Source organism: Filicampus tigris, chromosome 9 (genome assembly GCF_054856515.1).
Source record: "Filicampus tigris isolate MCC_2025a chromosome 9, RoL_Ftig_1.0, whole genome shotgun sequence".
Lineage (NCBI taxonomy): Eukaryota > Metazoa > Chordata > Actinopteri > Syngnathiformes > Syngnathidae > Filicampus > Filicampus tigris.
The window spans coordinates 9,424,230-9,447,817 of record NC_141225.1 but is presented as its reverse complement, the minus strand read 5'-3'; the positions used below and the strand labels follow the sequence as shown (position 1 = coordinate 9,447,817).

The following is a 23,588-nucleotide window of genomic DNA, read 5'->3' as shown; positions in this document are numbered from 1 at the left end:
TTTACAAATCGAGCTTGTACAATATTATATCGACATCTCTGCTATAAAAAAGCGCGGCTGGGCAGTCGCGAGTGGAAACGGGAGTAATGTTCGCAGAGACTCCTGGGGCCTCGCAAGGCCCATCCAAGTGAAGTCATGTTTTCAGTATTTGAGACCACATCATCATATCCTATGATTAGTGCGAGAGCTATTTGAGCACTCAGTGTTTTCACTTTACTTTGACGTGATGACAAATTACACACAGGCCTCATGCAGTAAAACAACAACAACACTGTCGTCCCCTACAAAGGGTTTAACTTTGGTTCACAGAGGTCAATCGACATTTCACACTGAGGAAGAACACGACTCAATTTCAATGGCAAATGATAGCTGGGGCATTCAAATTAGTCACGGTTGGTTCAGAGGTAACTTATCGGCACACCTGTCAACCAAACCTCTTCTCTGATGATTGTTGTTGTAATTGTCCTGCATCTGAAGCAGGGTACAATGCAGTTTACTGATTTTTAACAGGTGAACTCATTTTTAAAATGCAGTGGCGGGCCATTTATTTGGTACCTGGGTCAGACGGATTTACCAGAGTTAATCCACCTCTATCACATCACAATTTAAGAAACAGCAATACTATACAAAAATGCAATTGTGCCACCTACTGTGCCTCATCGGAAGAAGTTACAATCAATACAGTTGAACCTCAAGTTAGGAACTTAATTGGTTCCATGAGCCTGTTTGTAACTTGAAATGTTCATAAATAGAGGTAATGGTTCCCATTCAAATGAATGTAAATGCAATTAATCCGTTCCAGCCCTAAAACAAAGTGATAAAATAATTCATTTTTAACCACTGTGTGTGTGGTTAAAAATGAATATACATAATGCAATATATAAATAACTGAAAACATACTATTTTGATTAAATAAAATAATTTAAAAAAAAACATTATTATTGCCTCTTCAGAGGACAGGACAAGTATTTAAAAAAAAAAAAAAGAAACACTGCTGGGTTTTGATGTGCTATTCTTATACAACATACTAACCTAAGAATCCTTTTTTTGTTTTAAGTGCAGCAGCGTGCATTATTATTGGCATTGTGGCGTTGTGGCATGGCACGCTTGCCTCCGTGCAGCCACCAAGGCCTGGCAGGTCTCGCCAAGGTTGACTCATTTGCTCCGAGGCAAATGGGGGGAGCGAGGGGGGTTCACGTTTGAGATGTGCAACAATTGCAAATCAACTGAACTTGGGAGGAAAGACTGATTGGCTACATTAAGACAAATTATATACACAGCCCGTTTGATATATGACTACTTGAAGTTTTCCTGAGTGCGCCCAAACAGTGATGGGAAAAGACAACAGTTTACCCTGGGCCCAAATGAGATAATGAGCGCATTTGTGTCAGTTTCATGTTACTTGTCACCGCATAAAAAGCCAAGGCGGCGTTAATGGAAAGTTGTCGATGCTCTATCTCTTCGGAGTTACAAATGGAAATGGACCGAAATAAGAAGGGAGGTTTTTCAAATGCAAAGAAGTGGGCAGCATAATGACTTTTCTCTTTTCTTGTCCCGCCATTCAGAGGGAGGCTTTTCTTTCCCTTTGTCACTTAGCTTTGGCATATAATTAACTCCTGCTTAATATGCTGTTTAAAGGCTCTCCTCCCCGGGCTGGAAAGCTTTGAACCCATAGACCACAGGACGGGACAAAACCCCAGTGGGACTGCTTCCTTCCATGCTCCTCCTCGTGCATGCTTGCATTTGTGTGTGTGTGTGTGAGAGAGAGAGAGAGAGAGAGAGAGAGAGACAGAGAGTGAGATAGAGAGAGAGAGATTGACTGAGAGAGAGAGAGAGAAAGACTTTCAACATTTTTGCATTGTTGTCTTAACACAGCACAACATTAAAACCAGAGTTGGGATTTAACCAATAACGTGTGTGCTCAAGTGGAATATATAGCCGCCCTTTTGTGTTTGTAAAACTTTGCAGATCATTTTCCACAGTTTGACTCCGGGCCGAATTCAGCATTGTAAAGTGAATTCATTTATTTGCTGCAAAATACATGATTCATGCTTGAAAATGAAGTGAATAATTCTTCCCAAAAGGCTTGAAGTTGTTAAAGGACTGTCCGTGTTGAAGTTTACTTTCAAATTAAACATAAAAGAAAGAGAATTACTGTTGTGTATTTAAAACAACCAAACAATGTTGCCCAAGAATGTCCATACTGTCTATGCTAACACATAATGGAAAACGTCATTGACATGCTAATGATTAGCATTGATAGCTGCTGTTTTAGAACGCTTTAAGCAACAACTATTTGAACACAAACAGTGGAGCAACACGTAGAGAGATACCATAACAATATCACAGGTATATATTCTTTATTCTGGATGAAAAATGAGTATTACAGCATCTTACCGAGTTAATTAGTCAATCAGTAATAAAAGCAGAAAGCACTACTAGTTAAGTACATTCTTCTTCGTTTGTGTATAAGTGTATTATATTGCCCCTCCGAGACCCCCGCGCTACCCGGTGTCCAAGGTAGTCACACAAGAAAGAGCAGCACAATTAATTGAATTGCAGCATTAAGTGAAGGTGCACAGACTTTTGCATCCTTTACGTTCTATTTAACAAAATTATCTTATCTTTTTATAAAGTTATACTATTATAGAGTGATAGTTATTGTCTTAAAAAACGTTCACAACAACAGTTTTTAAGAATGGATTTTTTTTTTTTTTTTTTGTCTTTTTATCAGCTGAAAAGGATGAATGGTATTCCCATTCATTTCAATGGGGAAAGATGGCTTGCAACTAATTAGTCAATGTTCAATTTGAATTTAATGTCTGACTTGGAAAAAAAATTTGCACAGGCAGAGAAATAAGTGAAGCTTTTCTTTCCTGCTTATCCTAATTATTTGTGAGAGAAGCAGGTGACCACCCTGGAATTCTCTGTATAAACATACAGTGATGACATAATTACGTTTAACATAAAGAATTAAACTGTTTTTGCCACATATTCTTTTGCACAATTGACATTGTGCTTCTCCTTCTGATGGGCATGCCTTGGCCACCTGTAGGCAGCATAATACTGACAGAGACACACGAAGAAGAGTTTAACAACTGCCTTGGTATACATTAGTAATTTTTCACAAAGGATAAAGAACATCTACCTGTATCGCTCCACCGTTTCCATATTCAAATATCCATTGCTGAAAGAGTTATTCATTAGCCCATCAATGTCATTTTGCATTGTTTGTTAGCATTAAGCTAAATTGACTTTATTAATGTGGCTGTTTTAAATACACATGTGATTCTCCCTGTTTTATTTTTGTTTTTAAAGACTTTGTACAGCGAATAGTTTAATCCCCATCAATTTAGGTCATGACTCATAGACCATGTCAAAACATGGATCTCAATTATTACTCCCACCAGGGTATCTTGGGGGTGCTGAGAAGCTATTCAGGGATACTTGAAGGGTCTCAATACACCTAGGAATTGGATGAATCAAACAGGTGTTCCCAAGCACAAAAAAATGCATTGCAAATTCAGCAAGTCAATCAATAAGTGTCATTAGTGCTATTTTGGTGAAAATCACACCCAGGGGCGCCACGTATGACAGACTCCCAGGACCTCTGATGCACCTCTGCACCTTTGTGACCCTCATCTGTAGCAAAGTTTATTGCCTTCCCTCCCTCCACCCCCCAGTCTCTCCTCCTCCCTCCCGTGCATCCATCCCATCAACAAAAGGCCCACAGTGACCCTTCTGTCCCTCTTTCTTGAAGCAAAGCCCTCTTTTTGCCCCCCTATTACCCTCCCAGCCACCAGGATGCTTTCTCTTCCACAGGCTGTTTGGAAACAAACCGCTTCATTTAACAGATGGACGTGTGGTTTGTTGGTTAGCATTCAGTCAGGTTAAAAAAAATATATTTATATGTAATAATTTTAAAGGCAGGAATACTGTGATTGTTTTTTTTTTTTTTTCAAAAACACTGATCACATTAGGTACACCTGAACAGCTTTTTATTTTTAATGTATTTTTATTTTTTTTTTAGCTACAGATATACTGAAGTGGAGAATCACGTTCTCATAGTTTCTCAATACGGCAGTAATATTAATAATTCTTTGCAGAGGATGAAGAATATATATGCCTGTGAGTATCTGTCTAAATCCTCTTTGAAGAATATGTATTCAGAATTATATTAACCAAACTGCTGCTTGTTGTGAAGTGAGTTGAGTCAAGTGGCACCATACAGCACAAGTTTTTTGAAAACGCTTGTAAATTGGGTCAATTGTATATAGACTTTACACAGATCTGATAGGCTTGATCAATTGGTATTTTGCATCTCATGCAAAATCGCGATCGGTTGTAATGTCATAAGTTGCCGATGGATCAACGACGTCATTGACTGGATCCACAAAATAAGAGATAAAAGCAAACACAATGTTGTCCACAATTTGTGTTGCCATTAGAACGCTCAGGTTTCTCATACAGTTGGATTTTTTTTTTTTAATTGTTCCGAATATTTGTTCAGGTGTTCAACTCGCTGATCGGGGATCGACACCAAAATCCTCATGGTGTAAAACCCTAATCGTATCTCGAGCTCTCTAACAGTGTAATTCAGATGCCAGCATTACTATCTTGCAATGAATCTGTGCACGTGTATCTAATGTTAGGTGTGCTTGCCTTCTGTTTGTTTGCTAAGGACACATTATGCACTACGAGACGAAGCCCTCCCCTTGCAGAGAGAATAAACATGGTGGGGCAAACCTAGGAAGCCTAGGTGGGGGTTATTACTTAGCCAAGGTTTTTCTTCTTTTTTTTGTAATTTATTTATTTCGGATGTTTTTTTTTTCAGTTGCAAAACAGATTACGGTCCAGGTTGCAACACAATGGACATTCAATGCACCACTTCCTACAGCCATCGGCGCGTCAATGGGGCGCGCGACGGGGTCCTCTCCAGGGTTCTTGCGCGGGGCACTCGTGCAGGTGTCAGCCATAAAAGACACGGACGGGAGGCGATGGAGGCGGGGGGGGTGGGGGTGCGTGTGTGTTGAATCGTGGTGATAGGGGGCTATACCTGCTGTCATTAACCTGCAATACGCGGGGGATAATCTCTTTTTACTTGGTGCAAAATGTTGCACTTTTGACTATACAGACTGTTTGCAAACAGTGTTTTATGTCCTGCTTATGTGCTATGTTATCTATGCTATATTTTACCCATTTATGTGTGTGTGTGTGGGGGGGGGGGGGCGTGTGTGTGCGTGTGTATGTGTTGTGCGTGCTTCAATCGAAGAAGTGAAGATAATGAAGAAAACATGAGCGTCCGCGTCGAGAAGCGTTGCAATAAATTCTAATTTGAACAAATATGCGGAAAGGATCACGTGGGGACATGGTGGCGCGCACACATGGAATTTAAGGGGCTACGTGATCATGCGCATGTGCGAGAGGTGGAGGTGTGCCAACTCGACGTTGGACAAATATTCATTGAGAGAGCGAATCTATTAAATATCAATGAAATATTAGGGCTACACTGAAAAAGGAGTGGATGGGGGGAATCAACAAGGATAGTTTATGTTTTTATTTATAATGAAGACGTATGTTTTAGCATAAATTTAGCTCTTTTTTTAATTTAAAAGTTCTACATACTGAGTGTGTGTATATGTGTGTATATATATATATATATATATATATATATATATATATATATATATATATATATATATATATATATTAGTCATTTTTTATCGAAACAAATCTTAATCAGACGATACTTTTATGAGAGTAAAGTCAATTAACAGGTGGCGTCATTTAATCAACAGGGGGTTGATGACCTGGCATATTTGTTGTTCCTTGTTGGTGCCGTTAATGTTATATAATATTTTATTACACCATTACAGCACTTCTTGAAAAAAAAATACTTTATTCTCATAACATTCTAACCCTCCCCAAAAAGGCTTTATTTTCATAAAGTAGAAGTTTGAGACTTAAAAAAAAAAAATTCAATAACAATTCTCATAATGTTGAATATTTGCGTGTGCTTTATTGAAAAGCAAGTGGCGAATGAATAGTCCTCAACTTCTGAGTGACTCTACTCACGAGTTTTTAAAATACTAGCCGTCGCTCGACCAATTTTTGCTTTGACTTGCGAGCAAAACTTTTTAGATATGAGCGCTAAATGGTGGCACCTTTCCAAAACAGAGGCCAAACACTTGATTCAAGCAGTTTATTGCCACCCAGTTGAAGTTTACTGAAAGTAAACATAAAACAAAGAGTATATATATGTATTTGAACCAACCACAAAACATTGCCTTAGATTGGTATGCTATCTTAATGCTAATACGTAATGTAAAACGCAGCAGACAAGCTAACAAATAGTTTCAAGGTTTTGTTGGTATAAGCAATGGATATTCGAACACAAACGGTGCAGCAACAAATTTAGACAGACACTACAACAATATTCACAGACATGCTTGCTTTATGGTATGGTAAAAAATGACTACTATTACTGTAGTTTACAGAGCAGCCGTGACCTTCGTTTATATTCCTTTGTATATATTACACTGCCCTTAAACGAGCAAGGTGCTACACAATGACTTAATCATGATGCACAACGTGTTCATTTCTACATTGTATCTAATTATCTAGCTATCTTATTGTTGATGAAGTAAATTATGAAGAGTATCTTTTTGAACATAAAAAACTGGGAAAAAAATTGCTGGTGTTATATGGGGGAGTAGAACAAATTTAAGGCATTTACATTCATTTTAGTGGGAAAGATGATATGAGGTAAAAGCATGGTCATGGGATGAATTACATTCGCAAATCGTGGCACTACTATAAAATTCAAACTTAGTATTTCCAATCAATTATTTCCTCTCCGCCACAATCGAAATGTATCTTAGCGAAAGTGAAGATGTTTCAAGTGAAAAAAATCGAATGAAGATTGCAATTTCCAAATATTTTTTTTCTTTCCTTGTATTGAATATTGCATACGTGCTATATCACATTACTATTACCATCTAATTTATTATTATAAACACGAAAAATAAAGTTATGGTATTCTCGATTGATTGGCAACTCAGTGTTTCCCAACCATCGTGCCAACCTGCGTTGATGGCGTCACAACAGGCCCCCACCCACCATCTCCCCACCCGCTTGTAGTCCCATCACGAGCTGTGGGTGTCCCACTGGGCGTGAATGCGATGACTCTCTCTCTCTCTCTCTCTCTGTCTCTCTCTGTCTGTCTCTCTCTCTCTCTCTCTCTTTCTCCCTCCCTCTCTCTCTCTCTTTCTTTCTCTCCATCTACTCTTTCCTCTTGTATCCCGAGGCTGCCACGCCGGACGGAGAGCACCGCACTCGCGCCGCCGCTTTCCACGGGACTCCCCCCGCTCCGAGTCCCCCCTCCCGCACTCGGACCTCGACCATGACTGAGGAAAGTCGGGGCAAGAGGAGGAAACAAGCCAACCCGAGGAGAAGTCGAGGTAAGCGGCTGGGCAGTTGATGGTTGGAGATGGATGTGGATGGAGGAGAGCCCTCACGCGTCGATATGCCTACTTATCAACGGAACGGCTTTCAAACTTTCTCTAATGGGTCTGCGGCCCCTTAAGGTTTAAAAAGTTTCTTGAAAAAAACTTTAAATTGTCAACGGTTGCTGCGCGCACCTTGCTAAAAGATGCTCGGCAGTAGTGTATTGAGCTAATAGCTCATAGAAATGTTTGGCTAATAAATGACGTAGGGTGTCACCATGGGCTCAGTTATATCTGTTTCACTATACGCCCCTTGACAAATATTTACTTAGAATCAATTACAAAGGAATATTTGGCCCAAAATGTTCACTTTTGAAATCGTTTTTATTAGTTTTTGTTGTTTTCACGACTTTGTACACGCTCATGCACACACAGGCAGACCGCTGACATGGGCATCAAAACTCAACACTTGCACAACCCTTTTGCTTGAATATTAAAACAACAACAAGAAAAAATCCAAGCATCTTGACACGCACACACACACACACACACACACACACACACATACACAGGATTTATATTATAAGAGTCATGCGGATGCAGTTTGCACATCATACTTTTGATGGTTAAATCCATTATGAAGGTCACGCGCAATGAAAAAAAAATGAATGGCGTTTCAAATTGCATTAGAAAATAAGTGCTAAGTAAGTAGGGTCCCATCTTGGAATGTGGCTTGCTGTTAATGTGTTTCTATATTTACATCTTTAACCAGCTGATGGAGACTTAGTTCCAGTGCCTGTGATCAGGGCGCATAAATTAACATTAGTGTACGGCCCTGAAAGACTTTATACAACAACAGAAATGCCTCCAAGCTTATAGCCTATGTTCTGTTTTGCACTGCTTCTTTCATGTCTTCCCTTAATGCCCCAAAAGTAACTAAAATCATTAAGTATTTGAATGTAAATGTGTGTTAAAGGATTTGAGGAGATACGCTTTAATTCTGACTAAATAAGAATTAAAGGAATTAAGGGTGTGCTTATTTGTCACCCATGTGACACGCAACTGCCAGCTGTTTACTTCCACACTGTAGTTTATTTAAGCATCCCCTCATTTCATTGAGTGTCGCCTGAGTGTGAGCATTGACACACACACATGCGCGCACGCACCCCTACACACACACACACACACACACACACGCAGGCACAGACAGCCACCTTTGACCCTCACATAACAGTTTGTCGACCGAATGCACTAAATTTCACAGATCAACAAAATCACAGACACGTTGAAGCTGTCATGAAACAACTCTGGGCTGTTAATAAGACGTCTTCCAAGTATCATCAAGTACTGTTTTATATGTATTCTCCGTGGTCAGTAATCGCCTTCACTGTCAATTGTAGGCGACATTGCCGTGACGCCAAGGTGCAAATGCGTGTAGCGTTTGGAATGCGCTTGGCTGCAAGGCGAGCGTTAAGGATCCTTGATAAAACCAAACGAATCTGTCAGCTCGCAACTCTCGGGACGGCGATGCGCTGGAGCCTTTCCAAACCAGAAGAGGAGAGAAAAACTGATCTGAGGCGAGGTTTTTACTGTTTCCGAGGCGCCTATTGATTGTGTGTCTGTGTCCGCCCTCCAGTAAAACTGTCAGTGCTGAGCAGTATCAAGCAACCTGGGGAAATAAGCAGTCTTTTTGTATTTTGGCGCCGGCAGTGCGGTCTGAAAGGATGACTTTTCAACTATTTTGTATCCAAACCATCACAAATTTTGTACATGAGTCACGATAATATCCATTCGTTACGGAGATAACACCGCCAGATGTCAATTTAACCATCAAACATGACATTGAGTTGGCTTTGGGCAATATGTCTTCGACATTGAACATCTTAATAAATGTTAATATCCAAAACAAAATCTTGGTTTACCATGGTGGCAACGTAACATAACTAAGTCAGAACGTGCTGTACTTTATCACTAACCTATGCTAATGCAGTAGTTAAGTCATAAACTACAGTAAATATCTGTCTGAAAAACACTTGCAGACTGTGTATATGAAATGAAATTAAAAAAAACGGCAATTGACAACGGTGACAACTGATTGTGCTTTGCTTCCTTGTACCACATATTCTATTAGTAGTTTATAACTTTGACATATTGTATGTCGGGCCAATTATAGACTGGGGACCTGCTGTAGTTGATATACGTGTTGTCTTCAGTGTACGACGGGTTTCCCGTTATACCACGATAACATAACCTGGATTTTTAGTTAAAGCGGAAGTCAACCCAAACATATTTTTTTCAAGAATATAAAGTTAAGCAGCATAATGCACTCGTTTTTAGCCATCACTGGGGGCGGCCATTTTGTCTTCTGTCGACTGAAAATGACATCACAACTGCTCACAACGACCAATCACGGCTGACCTGTTTTCTGAATCTGAGCCGTGATTGGTCATTGTGAGCAGTTGTGATGTCATTTTCAGCTGACAGAAGACAAAATGGCCGCCCCAAGAGATGGCTAAAAACGAGCGGATTAACATTGATTCCACAAACGCAATATTTATCAGAATGTCCTGTTTCAACTAGTGGGCTTGCATAAAACATATTCTTGAAAAAAAATGTTTGCGTTGACTTCCCTTTAAGTTAAAAAGGACATCTAACACTATCCTACGCCACTATATTGATCCTACAAAGTAGTTAAATGTCCTTGCTGTCAGGTGGACTCTTGTGTCCACGCATTGCATCATTTAAAACGAATAATGTCAAAAAGAATTGCAGAAAATGAGATTTGACATTTGTAAAACAAAACAAAACAAAAACCTAACTGTTGTTTTACTGAGAGTTAACATTTTGATGTACATATCGTCGCTGTCATGTGAAAAACACTTATCTCCATTTTTTTTCATTTTCTTATTTTTACATGAATCACATTTCCGTGTTACAGACGTCGCGATAAAGAGCAAAATTTTAAAAAGTTTCCAAAATTGGAGATAAGTGTTTTTCACAGGACAGCAACGATATGCGAAACGGCCTTCAGCATGCAGGGAGTTTTCGCTTCATGGCGGTCTTGACAATTCATGGTCAGGAAGGGTGCGGAGCTAATAAGTTTGTGCCACGGCATACGAATAGCTCGTGGTCATGCGGCAGAAGAAGGGATGATGAGTTACCAACAAACTTGCTGTTTTTCAATTAATTATTGTATATTTTTTACTTCCACGTGTTTTTCCCACACATTTTTACAGTAATCATGCCTTGACTACTGTGTTAGCGCAGGTTAGCAACAGACTACGGCGCGTTCCGACTTACATATCAATTCGGGTTATGTAGCCAGGGCTGAAACTCTGTCGTAAACCGTGGGCCCTATGACTTAAAGTTGAACATGCTAATAAATGACAAAATAAATTAATTCAATTGAAATACCATCTTTAGATCGTTCTAATCAACGATTAAAAGACGACAGCTCACAAGATGGGATAGCAGCTTCTCTGCCGTGACAAATGGCAACCTCATGTGACCTACTTCAGTGTTGGGTGACTCATGTATTAGCGCTTAATACTAGCATCATAGTTCAGAGTGGCATTGGGTGGTCATCTGATTGTCTTGTTTATGATCTTTGCCACTAATTAATCATGCTTTCCTTCTGCTTGATAAGAACACTGGCATTTTTTAAGTAAGTATGAACCTGTCGGGGTTGCCCTGCGGCAAAACAATTGTCACATCTTCTGAGGGATGTGTTTTCATTGCTGTTTGTTTAAAATGTTATGAAAACAGAACGATAATGTCCGTAATTTTTGGGACAATGAGCTGAGAATCTTTGCTAAGGTCACATACATAAGAGTGTTTTTAAAAATTGCATCGTCCCTAAACGGATTCAACATTTCAACATTTGTGGACTAGCATGACCTGGATGAGTGAGAAAGAAAAAAACCCACACTTTTTAGCACGCACATTATTAATATTAAACATAATTTAGGCAAATGGGCTGTTTTGCCGGCGATATGCAGGAAGTGGGGAAGTTTGGTACTGATCCAATTTATAATCGTTCAGCCTTGACAGAAGAACTCTACTCTGTGTTTTCTGCTCTATTGGACTTTATTGTCATAAGACTTTTTTTTTTTCCGGAAATAATACAAGTCTATTCTAATACGATTACAACTTTTCCTCAAAATAAATCAGACTTTGTTGTCAGAAAATCTTTTGAAAAATAAGAGTACAACATTTTTACTCCCATAATCATTTCTTAGACATTTCAGTTGAAAAAGTATGACACATGTCAGAAGTTTGTGAATTTGTTATTTAAAAAAGTACAACATAATTCTCAAAGGACCGCAAAATACAGCAATATTTTTCTTAGATTTCGACGTCCTCTTCAAAAATTACATAGTCATTTTTACATGATTGACTTTTAAAGAAAAACTATTCTCATATGACACCAAACATTTCCACTTTTATTGTAAAAAAAATCAGACTTTATTCTCATACAGATTTAACAGTTCAGGGTGTAGTCTGCCTTTCGCCCATTGTCATTTGGGATAGGCTCCAGCACTTCCAGGATACAGGATAAGCGGTTTGGAAGATGACACATGATAAAAAATGCCACTATATTCTTTTAAGATTTATTTTTTTTAATCCAACTATATCAAGATTGTAATTTTGTCCCATTAATTATCCTCGATATTATATTTTTTTCATCAAAAAGATCAAAGGTTTTCCTTCTTGAAATATATGGATTAATTTCTAGGAATTTTAAGATGCCCCACCCCAAAATACAACTTTAGTAATACATTTCTAAAATTACAACTTTTATAAGATTGTAACTTTTTCAGGACATATATTCGAAAGTTTGACGTTTTTCTTGCTAAAATATGACTTAATTCTCAGGAAATTGCAATTCCGTTCTTGAAATTGACAACTGTCAAACAATGGCGACTTTTTTGCCCCAACATTGTGACTTTTTTCAATGTTACTCTTGAAATTGAGATTTTTCTAAAAACATACAAATAAAAAAAAATTCTCATAAGATTGATTTTGATTTTTTTCTCTCAAAAAGATGTTAAACATTCTCACAAGATAACTTTTGTCTTCCCACTTTATTTTCATGACTTCTGTCTAGAAAATCTTCTTCTAAGACAAAATTCATGTATATGGGAAGATGGGAAGTTTTGTACTGAGGCTTGTTTAGCCTTGCTACATGGTCTTCACTCCACTCTCCTGTTGTGCCTTCCTGTTGCTTCAACATTGTCAGTGTGACTTAAAAGTCAACACACTTCATGTGCTGCCTGCCTGCTCCGTGTTTGCTCGCTCTCGACCGCCAAAAAGTGCGCGCATCTTTTCCGCTGTCTACTTATCGAAGCCTTTGAAGCAGATGAAGGCTTGCGTTACACATTTAGCTGCTTTATGTTGTCCGTCGAAAGAGCCTCGCCGTGATGTCGAGCTGATTCGTCTTTTTTTTTTTTTTTTTTTTTTTTTAAAGGAGGGCTTTCTCTGTCCTCTCCTCAGCCGCCTCGCTCCCTCTTTTTCTTCTTTTTTCAAGTGCCAATTTATTTAAACTCCTTTCCCCTTTTCTTCTTTCTCCTTCATTGATTTCCAAACCCCAGTCTTTGTGTGCAGCTGGGGCCCAGCTGTGTGTCTTGCAACGGTGTACATGTGTGTGTGTTTGTGTGGCTTTTTCTGGCACATTGCTGCCACAGTGAACATAGCGCACTGTACACACAAAGGACCCTGGCTGCAAAAAAAAAAAAAAAAAAAAACGGAAAAAAAGAGGGAAACGTTTGGAACAAGAGAGATGGGCATGCATGTACTGTAATAGGGGCCAGGTCGTTTGCATCAGCGTTTCAGGATGAGCGAGACGGTAGTGAAGAGCACTGGCACCACGATTTATTAGCGAGAGACGTTTTTTGGAGGGGCGTCAGAAGCAGCGGGAGGGGGCAGTGAGGGGGGGAACGAAGAATGACTATGATGACAGAGGTGGTGAGCCGATGTGGTTGACAGAGTTGGAGACGGCAAAAGCATTTACTGGGCGTGAGAAGATGGCACAAAAGAGCTCATTTCCCACCAAGCAGTACACTTCCTACAGGGTTTTGCGTTTCCATTGGCAAAGTGCTTTTTGGTAACAGGCTTTGCTCAGCTTCAGAGATGGCCGAGTATCCATTCTAGGTTTGGGTATCGGGCCGATACCAGCCATATTTTAAGGTATTGGGTATCACTGAGGCTGCCGATACCAGCCACGATACTTAAGGCGAAACAAATCTGATATTGAGTAAGTCCTCCTCGGCTGTAGTTGGCGCTATACCATGGCAGTTTGACGCCTTGGCAAATTATCTGCTTCAGAAAGAAATGTATTTGTTCACATTCCTTTGTCATTGTGTTAAATGAAATTTTATGTATCAAAAGTACTAGGGGTATCGGTACACTGTATATGTAGTCTTGTACAAGGGGGTTCTTGAGTTGCGACAAGGCAGTTGTGATCAGCCTTTGAGGTTTCGATGTTATGAACGGCGCAAAGCAGAACTAACATGACACAACAGCCCACGTGCGATTACCAGCACAAGCCTACCACCGTCAGTTACAATGTCCTGCGGTCAAGGTTAGACACAGTAATCCGTGCACTTACAATCCCTTTATTAAAGCAAAATAAATTTGTAATAAGCATGTTCATACGTGGGCTGCTATGGCCACAACTGACACCCAGGTAGTCAACATGCTAACAGTTAGCCAGTTAACAGTCAGCCCCTAAACTGGGCTCACAACAGCCAACTCTACAATCTCATTCGCTGATTCTCGTGTCACTCACCAGGTCAGGCCCCACCTTTTAAAGCCACATCCACTCAAAGGCACAGACAAAACAATGTAGAAGGTGAGGATGGCGGGTGGAGTAAAATAATACCTGCACCTCACATACACTTTTTTTTTGTTGTGTGATAGTATTGTTGTTGTTTTTGTTGTTTGTTGCAAAATCAATTTTATCCGATCACTCTATTAGTCAATGAGATAATTGGTCGAATACTCAATTTCTAAAAATGTTGTATAGCTGTATCGCTACTCGTGATTATAGTAGTGAATTTGCTGAGAGTCACAGAGAGTCCTGGGAACAGGAATAGCCTTGGGAAATGGTCTAAAGACAAACACCACCTTCGGATCACTCTTTTTCAGCCCCACATTAGGACCATTTGATTACATCTACAGAAGACCACTACACAGAGGGTCCTCGATTTACGGGTCCGACATACGCCGTTTTGATAATGATCAAAAACGCTCAAAGAACTATTTTGCACGGCGCCGTTGCAACACGTGGTCATGCGGCACACAAAGGCACCAACGTATGCGCGCCCAGCATCGTGTGACTTCGAAACCTTGGACAGATGCACACACAGCCATTTTGAATGTAGCTGACCTCCAAAATGGGAGCGGTATGGGAGTGGGATTCCTTTTCACCGGGATGGGACAGGACAGGATTTTCTTTCTGTGGTATCGGGATGGGACGGGATTGAAAATCCACTCCCGGGTCACCCTGTAGCTGGTACAACAGAACACGCATGGATTTAAAACTTGATAGAAACTTAAAGTTTAAAACACACTTTGGTCTTGGCCAAGTGTACGCCTAAGGATCATGGAGGTTACTGTTAAGTTATTTTAAGTTATTGAAACGGAAAACCTTTCGTAGGTTGACGCAGCTGCTCATTGGCCGCATATGTACACTCTGATATGTTCTCAAAAAAGTGAATATGAGGCTTGGTAAAGCGCTTTGGACAACATATGGTGTTGTTAAAGCGCGATACAAGTGTGCTTCATTTACCATAATGATCAAATTGGACTTTGGACATTTTTGGGACTATTATGACGTGTTTTTCACCCAAAGTACAATTAATAAACCATTCGAATGGATTCGGTGGTTAAACAAATATGTGAATGCAGATTTAGCCTCTGAGTGCAGACTTCCGTGTTCAAATATGTCTACAACATGCTTAAAAAGTGTGTTTTAATAAGTTTAAATGTGCTTAAAGAGTATAAAAGGGGAATTTTCACCGGTAGCAATTGGGTCTGGAATACATGCCCTGTGAAAAATGGGGTTCACTTTACCTGTTTTTTTAGGCATGGGGCTCAACAAGTAGCCAAAACCTAACGCTGCCTCGGGTTGTCATGGTAACAAAATCCATTCTCGCGTAGCCGTAGAGGAGGCGGGGTAAGCAGTGGCTCATTCGCATGAAACAGAACCTCCTCCTCAAAACTGGCTGAACACAAAGCGCCATTTTAAACCACGGGTTACAATGAAGAGAGGAATTGTCTGTTTTTTGTTTAGGTTTTTTATGCTTATTTTTGCACAGTATTGTTTCATGTGATGGTTGTCTTTCGTACATGTATTGGTGAGTTAGCCGCGGCCGTAGCTAATTGGTTTTCAACTAACGAATCCATCGCCATCTTGTTTATGCAAGACTGGATTTACAATTCGCTTGTTGGCGGCTAAAACAAGTGCATGTTATTATTTTATCAAACAACCACATGCCAAGAAAAAACACATTAAACACTTGCAGTCCGCCATTGCGCATCGCGTTCTTCTTCTTTGTCTAATTCATTGGCAGGTTCCACTGTGTCACGCTGCACTACCATCACGCTAGCAACGCAGCTGATGCCGCCGCTAGCATGTACCGTCAAGCAAGTCTGGCCAGATCGGGTTTGAGCATTCAAAATCATATTGCTGAGAGCCCAACTGAGCGCTAATCTTCTTGCTTCCTCATTTGTCGTTTAGCGCCGTCTCAAGTGTCACCTCGATCTGCCCCGCCATAGCGTTTGATCCCAGATCCGCGCCGCACGGACGGGGAATCCCTTGATTGAGTCCCTCTGCTACTTTTCACATGTTTATTCAATTATGTCTCATCAGTCCCATGTCTTCCTGTGCATTCCTGCCGCATGGCTGCCACACTGTCCGTCCGGTCCAAGGAGGAGTTATTCGGAAAGATTTACGGTGCCAGTGCAGGATTAGTGCATGTGAAAGCAGTTTTCCCCATAATTGCCCTCTCATGACATTTTTGGAAGTTATAGTCGTACATTACATCCAAATATCAGTGTGGAATTTTGAATCCGAGATAACCGGTCAATGAAATTCATCTCGATGTCTAAACAAAAAGCACGCAATGGTGAACACGAGGCTAAAATGGCTCACGAGTTGTGCCTAGACGAAACCTTAACCATGTTGCGCATTTCTGTTTTCACATCAAAGGCGGCTTGAGAGGACAAACACATCAGTTTTCATTCTCATCATTGTCCTTTAATACAATATTAGCACTTTCTTTGTCATTGTGCTGGCATGCTCTCCTTATGTTCTATTTCGAGAGCCCCCCCCACCCCCTCCTGCCCTTACCCCCACTTATTTTTGTGCAGACATCCTGGAGATTGCGTGTTTGATATGCTGCACATGTTCTACAGAAGAAAGAGCTCCAAAGCCTCTACTTAGGTCAATTGTGCACACAATTTATAGATATGTGCCGTTTTATCACGCCTCAAATTAAATTTTGAAAACGTCGCTTCAGCCGGCATGTATTACCGTACTAAGATGGGCGGGAGTGAGGTTGGGGTGGTGGGGGCACTCTAGTTCTGGATGAGTAGGACACAGGAGAATAGGACTTATGGTTGGATTGTTTTAAAAATTGTTTTTATTAATATCACCTCAAGATGTAGGTGCATGTGTTCATTGAGTAGGAAATCGTACAGAAGGTAAACACTACGTTGAACTACGGCTATTTACTATTACTATTTACTATATCACCCCCTTATATTCCTCCAGTCTGAAAATGTTCTATTTTTCCAACAAAGTATCATAATTTCAAAGCAAAGAGGGTATTTCATATTGACTGATTAAGAAATAAAACAAAGTCCCAAAATGTGTCTATTCTGTAGCAAGATATATTTTCAAGCAATCCTACCAAATTAGCTAGTGACAAACTTTGTATTTTTTTTGTAATGTTTTGTCTCCTTCCCCCCCAAAAAGAGCGTGCTTCTCCAAATTGTGTGTGTGTTTTTACCAATCACAACTCAGCTTCAGAAAACAGGTGAGCCTGATTGGTTGTTTCCCGAGCCCTGAGCAGTTGCAATGTCATTTTCAGTCGACAGAAGTGACAAAATGGCCGCCCCCGGAGATGACTAAAAATGGGTGGATTAACTCTTATTCCACAAACGCAATATTTATCAGAGTGACTTGTTTCAACTACTGGGCTTGCATAGAACACATTTTTGAAAAAAATATGTTTGGTTTTAACCTGTTTCGACACTATCCTAGTTCTTTGGGTTTTTATTATTGGTTTAACTATAAAAATAACATACCCAAGAACCACATCTGCTCTGAAATGATGGCAATATATGACATTTACAGACATGTTTGATGACCCTCAAATGATCATTCATATGTTTCACAAAGAGGAAAAGGCTTTTTGCATCAGTTACCACTGTGTATAAATCACAGAGTGCAGACTTGTTTATGTCGTCATAGTAAGAAAATAAATAGTAGGGCAAGATGCATGGTTTGGCAACGACAGCAAGGGCAGGTTCTGCCAATTTTATACTGATCCATTTTCTTTTTTTTCAGTATTTAAGATACCTCCTTAGTCTTATAATGCGTGACAAAATTAAAATGACAAATAAAGGGATAGACTAAACGCCGGTCAAAAAAAATTATTGCTAGCATATTGGTTTATTTTTCCACCCTCTGCTTTTGTTCTGATAGAAAGACTGAAAAAATAATATATATACAGTACTGTCACTCAAATGTTTGTTTGTCACTTAGAAATGTTCTCATTCTTGAAAGACACTTTTGTTTACGGGTATACTCACATTTGTTGCCAGCGGTCAAGACGGTAAGGACTGCATGTTGAGTTATTTTAAGGGGACAATGATGTTACAAGCAAAGTGTCATTCCTTCAGTGTTGTCAAAAGACACTGTTTAATAAAATACTCTACTTTCAAAAATGCAAAGCTTTAGTAAGACTTTGTATATGCACGATTGATTTTTTTCAAAAATGGATGGAACATTTCTGGGTGACCCCAAACCTTTGAATGGTCGTGTGTATATATATATATATATATATATATATATATATATATATATATATATATATATATATATATATATATATATATATATATATATATATATATATATATATATATATATATATATATATATATATATATATATATATATATATATATATATATATATATATATATATATATATATATATATATATATATATATATATATATATACACACACACACACACAGATACTTTATTCTAATGATGGCCTTTTGGGCAGTCCTGTACATACAAATGTCATGGTTAAAATATTGATGGACTAAAACAACACTATAATTTCTGAAAGCACCTCACCATGCCTTAAAATGACTCTTGCAACCCGACTGCAGTATTAGCAGGACCCGTGACGGCCCACTAACTGACAAAGCATCAAGTGTTTCTGCAGAACACACAGGCGCATATTTCCAATAATTTGGATCGACTCCCTAATGGGCGAGAAGTTAAAGCCTCCCTCTTTCTCGCTGTCTCTCTCTAACCCTGTACCTGTAATCACCTGGTACCACCTCTGCTTGACCTGCCATCCCACACACAAACTCAAACTCACCCCCTCACACACACACACACACACACACACATACACCTGCAAGGGAGTGAACACATTCCAGCCTGGATAAAAACACACATCCAGAGTTTTCTTCCACCTGTAATAGATGGCTAAGGGTAATCTATCTGAGTGTGTTTATTTTGGTTGGAAAAAATACGAAAAGGTCTTATAATTTATTTTTCATCAGCAAAGAAGGCATTTGTTATTATAAAGCTTTATGCATAATACCAATACAATATGCATGTGAGGTGCAGATATTATTTTTATCCACTTGGGGTCCCCATCCTCACATTCTACAGTACTGTATCTGTGATTCAATGCGTGTGACCTTAAAGGGCGGGGCCTGGCCTCTTGAGGGATGTTGGAGTCAGCGAATGAGAGTGCAGACTTGGCCGGCTGTGAACTAGCTCAGTGATTCCCAACCTTTATTGAGCCAAGGCACAAATTTTGATTTCGAAAAATCTCAAGGCACACATCCAAACAAAAATGTCATAAAAAGTGGATGCACGTCAATTATATACTTATATACTGTACCATCAAAGAGAAGGTGATTGATTTGTTCTGTATGATAGATGGATGAACTATGATAAATTGTTACAAATCTTAAAAAATAACTATTTGGGCCAATTACCGGTAAGTGCAATTTGATCATTTCTAAAGCATTAGCCACTCTTGTTGAGTGACTTAGCACCAATTGTGGCAAACAGCAGGTCTTGTGTGAATAGGTGCTTTATTTTGTTACCTTTACTGTGTCTATTCTTGACCACCTGTGGAGGGATTGCAGTTTGTTCCAACTAGTGGTGGTAGGCTATATTGAATGACCTAACCATGTTTACTTCACTGAGACGTGCAGTTGAGTAACTTAAAGCAGAAATCAACCCAAACATATTTTTTCCAAGAATATGTTTTATGCAGGCCCATTAGTTGAAACACGGCATTCTGATTAACATTGTGTTTGTGGAATATGAGTTAAGCAGCAAAATCCACCTGTTTTTAGCCATCTCAGAGGGCAGCTATTTTGTCACTTCTGTCGACTGAAAATGACATCACAAATGCTCAGGGCTCAGAAAACGACCAATCATTGCTCAGCTTCAGATAACAGGTCAGCCGTGATTGGTCGTTCCCCTGAGCAGTTGTGATGCCTTTTCCAGCCGACAGAAGTGACAAAATGGCCGCCCCCAGAGATGGCTAAAAACAGGTGGATTAACTATTCCACAAACGCAATATTTATCAGAATGCCCTTTTTCAACTAGTGGGCCTGCATAGAACATATTCTTGAAAAAAATATGTTAGGGTTGACTTCGTCTTTAAGCAAGTTGTACTTTGCAATGGGCACAACACACGGTAGCTTGTTTTTGATATGTACGATATAAAAATCTGCGATACTTTGAAGCTGCAAAAAGTGAAGTCTATAATGACTGTATATTAGAATTCATGTCAAGTCGAAGTGGAATTTTCATCCATCCATTATCGCTTGTCCCATATTGCGAGTGAGCTGGAGCCTGTCCCAGCGGACTTTTGGCGATTGAGGCAGTGTTCACCCTGGACTGTTGGTCACCAGACAATCGCAGGGCACATAGACAGACAACCATTTACACTCACATTCACAACATTGGACAATTTACAGTCTTAAAGAAGCCCAAGATAAATATATTTTTGGGAACGTGCAAGGTACAAAACCCACAGAAGCAAGGAGAGAACAACAAACTCCACACAGGAAGGCCAGAGCCAACATTTAATCCTTGTACTTCTGAACTGTGAAGCAGATGTGCTAAACACAAGTGCAGCGCGCTGTCCTAAGTTTTGCTAAAATCAAAACGACTACTTGGGAGAAATGCAGAGAACCAAGGTTGACTGGGTGGAACTAGTCATACAGTAAACATTGACACATACAACACAGTCTTCACATAATCTTTAATACATTGAAGGAACAATCCTTTACAAACTTGATTCGTTTGAGGAATGTTCAGCAGTAAACTATTGTAGACATCTATTAACCCATTAAAGCGTAAAGCGCCTTTCTCAACAGCTCCCCAAAACCTAAGGTCGTCTTTGGAATTACCCTTGAAAACCTGAAGTTTTCCCAGAAATTCCACACCTCCAAAATAATTAATATCTCAGCCCCTGTAGCGGACAGAAACATAATTCTAAAAGAATTTGAGATCCTAGACATGTGGCTTGCACACAGGCCCGAGTTTATTCATCTTTACTGTTTCAATCGAAGGTGTAAAAATAAAGTGTCAGTGCAAGACAAGCACTATTTTTAATGTAAAAAATCGAGTAGTAATTACCATCCTCTATTCTGTTACAAAGACGTAGATATTGTCAATGTCTACAAACATATATCTTACCTATATATCACGTTCGACTGGTTCTACTGGTTCACGTCATCTATATCACTGCCATTACTCATTTCAGAGCTCCCGCGATAGACGGGCGATCGCCATTATGACTCGCAAGAATTCCGGAACATCCTCGTTGGGCTTACGACACCGTCACGTGTATATTCTGATGCATTTTATTGGTTAAGAGACCGATAATAAATAATAAAAAGAAAATGATGTGTACGCTCTCTCGGCTTTAAAGGTAAAAAGACGCAACGGCGCTCTAGTGGTAGAAACGCGCTTATGCGCTGCCGTCCTTAATGGGTTAACTATTGGAGGGAGGCATTAATTTGTTACACAGCATCTACTAGAGCAGTGGTCACCAATTACCAGTGTGCGGACTGGTACCAGGCTGCAACTACCATTTCGTAGTGGACAGACAATTTTTTTTTTTTTTTTTTCAACGGAGCATGTACATCAGCTCCCCACAACAACGCACTACCCCGTTGATTATACTGGGGAACACAATTTTTGTTGAGTCAGGTCTGACAGCTGTTTTTAATTAACGGAGTGTGGAATCCAAAACTGATCTCAGTTTTTCTCTATCACGTCAGGTTTTTGAGCTAAAATATCCCCGTTTTCTTAAAAATTATTAAATAAATATGTATGTAAAAAAGAAGCATAAAACGAAATAGAATATACAACGTATGCCCACGATTACGAGGTTAAGAGAAAAGCCAGCACTAATCTTCTTAATTCCTACGATGCTAGCTTTCTCTTTGCAGATATTGATAGTACTGACCCATTGGGAGCTGCACACACCTCTCACGACTCTCAATTGTCATTGCACAATCGAGTTGCCACGTAGCTTTAGATGAGTCCAATCATAATAAACTGGCAAGTCATACTACAGCTGATCAGTTGAATTTTGCTTATCTGGTAAGCTGTCGAGAAAAAAATAACATTCTAGAGAAAAACTGACTCCAACTTTGGAGTCAGCATGCCAATTTTAGTTTAATTAGCATAAAAATCTAACTCAAGATAGTTTTTGTTTTTCAAAATTTTCCACAGTGTTACAGCCCAAAGGCATTATAAGTAGGGCTGGGTGATTATCTGATTGATAATCGAGATATATAAATAAAGTTAAGTTGAGTAATATTACATGACCAGCTGGGCATATTTACACAATTTCAGACATGGTGCAAATGTGAGTTACAGCAGCCAGTCAGAGTCCAGCTTACCCTTCTAACTTTGGTTTGCGAATTGAAGTAAACGGAGTAAATGATAGAAGAAGCAGTAAACAGAAAGTAAGAATAACAATAACCTAAACGTGCAGCTAAATTGCAACTGACGGGCATCCATGACTTGGCGTAATCTTCCGAAGATGAAACTATTTTGACAAGAGTTCCTTACCATCACTTGTGCGGCGAAATTTCCAGAGCCACATGGAGTAAATGATGTTGTCGTCAAAACAAGGCAATAAAACAAACCTGTGGAAGCATCTGAACAAGAAGAAGCCAAATGATGAAGCATGAAAATGCGAGCAGAGTTTGCATAGCCTGCCCGTGTAAACTTTAGCAGTTTAGCGTCTACTAACTAGTTGTGCAGCCACTAAACCAAAGCAGCAATTAATCGTGTCATTTTTGATCATGCACATTTACAAGTAGCAATGATGTTAACACCGTCTGCAGGATCATAACTTTAAAATTATGTTGACATTTTAAGACATATTCATTATTCTGGAGGGCTCCATTTTTAGTAGCTCAGTTTTGTAGTTTAGTAGTTATTTTGGATTGATTTACATTTGTTGTACTGTTGAATAAAAATGTTGGAAATGATTGAATGAACGAAAAAAAAAATGTTTTCATTTTGTCTTAAAAATGAACTTGCTGAGATAATAAGATGTTGAATTACTCTGTAGTTAGCTTTGTTTTTAGTACCAGTGCTGTAAAACTGGCAATTTAAACGCAGTGTAAAGTAGGCGCCGGGAAGCGTACCGATTATCACAACAGCGTACCGATTATCACAACCTCATCCTGCGTACGCGTTCAAATCATTGCTCTTGTAGCCACAGATGCAACTTCTTCTGGTTTCTAGTACAACCGCCAATAAGTTGATGATAATTTAGAAAAGGAAGCAAAAAAAAACGTTTGAATAAACCGCTCTGGGAAGTGAAAGCCGCTGTTACAAATG

General features: G+C 39.4%; 1 protein-coding gene across 1 annotated transcript in view; it reads left to right on the top strand.

The window, feature by feature from the left end:
* The first annotated feature begins 7,387 nt into the window (after positions 1–7,387).
* The window catches only part of LOC147141846 (zinc finger E-box-binding homeobox protein zag-1), a 49,255-nt gene continuing 33,054 nt past the window's right edge, over positions 7,388–23,588 (top strand). The window contains exon 1 of the mRNA XM_086039567.1: positions 7,388–7,460. Coding sequence (XP_085895693.1) covers positions 7,403–7,460 — 58 coding nt within the window. The 5' untranslated portion in view covers positions 7,388–7,402. The remainder of the gene's footprint in view (positions 7,461–23,588) is intronic.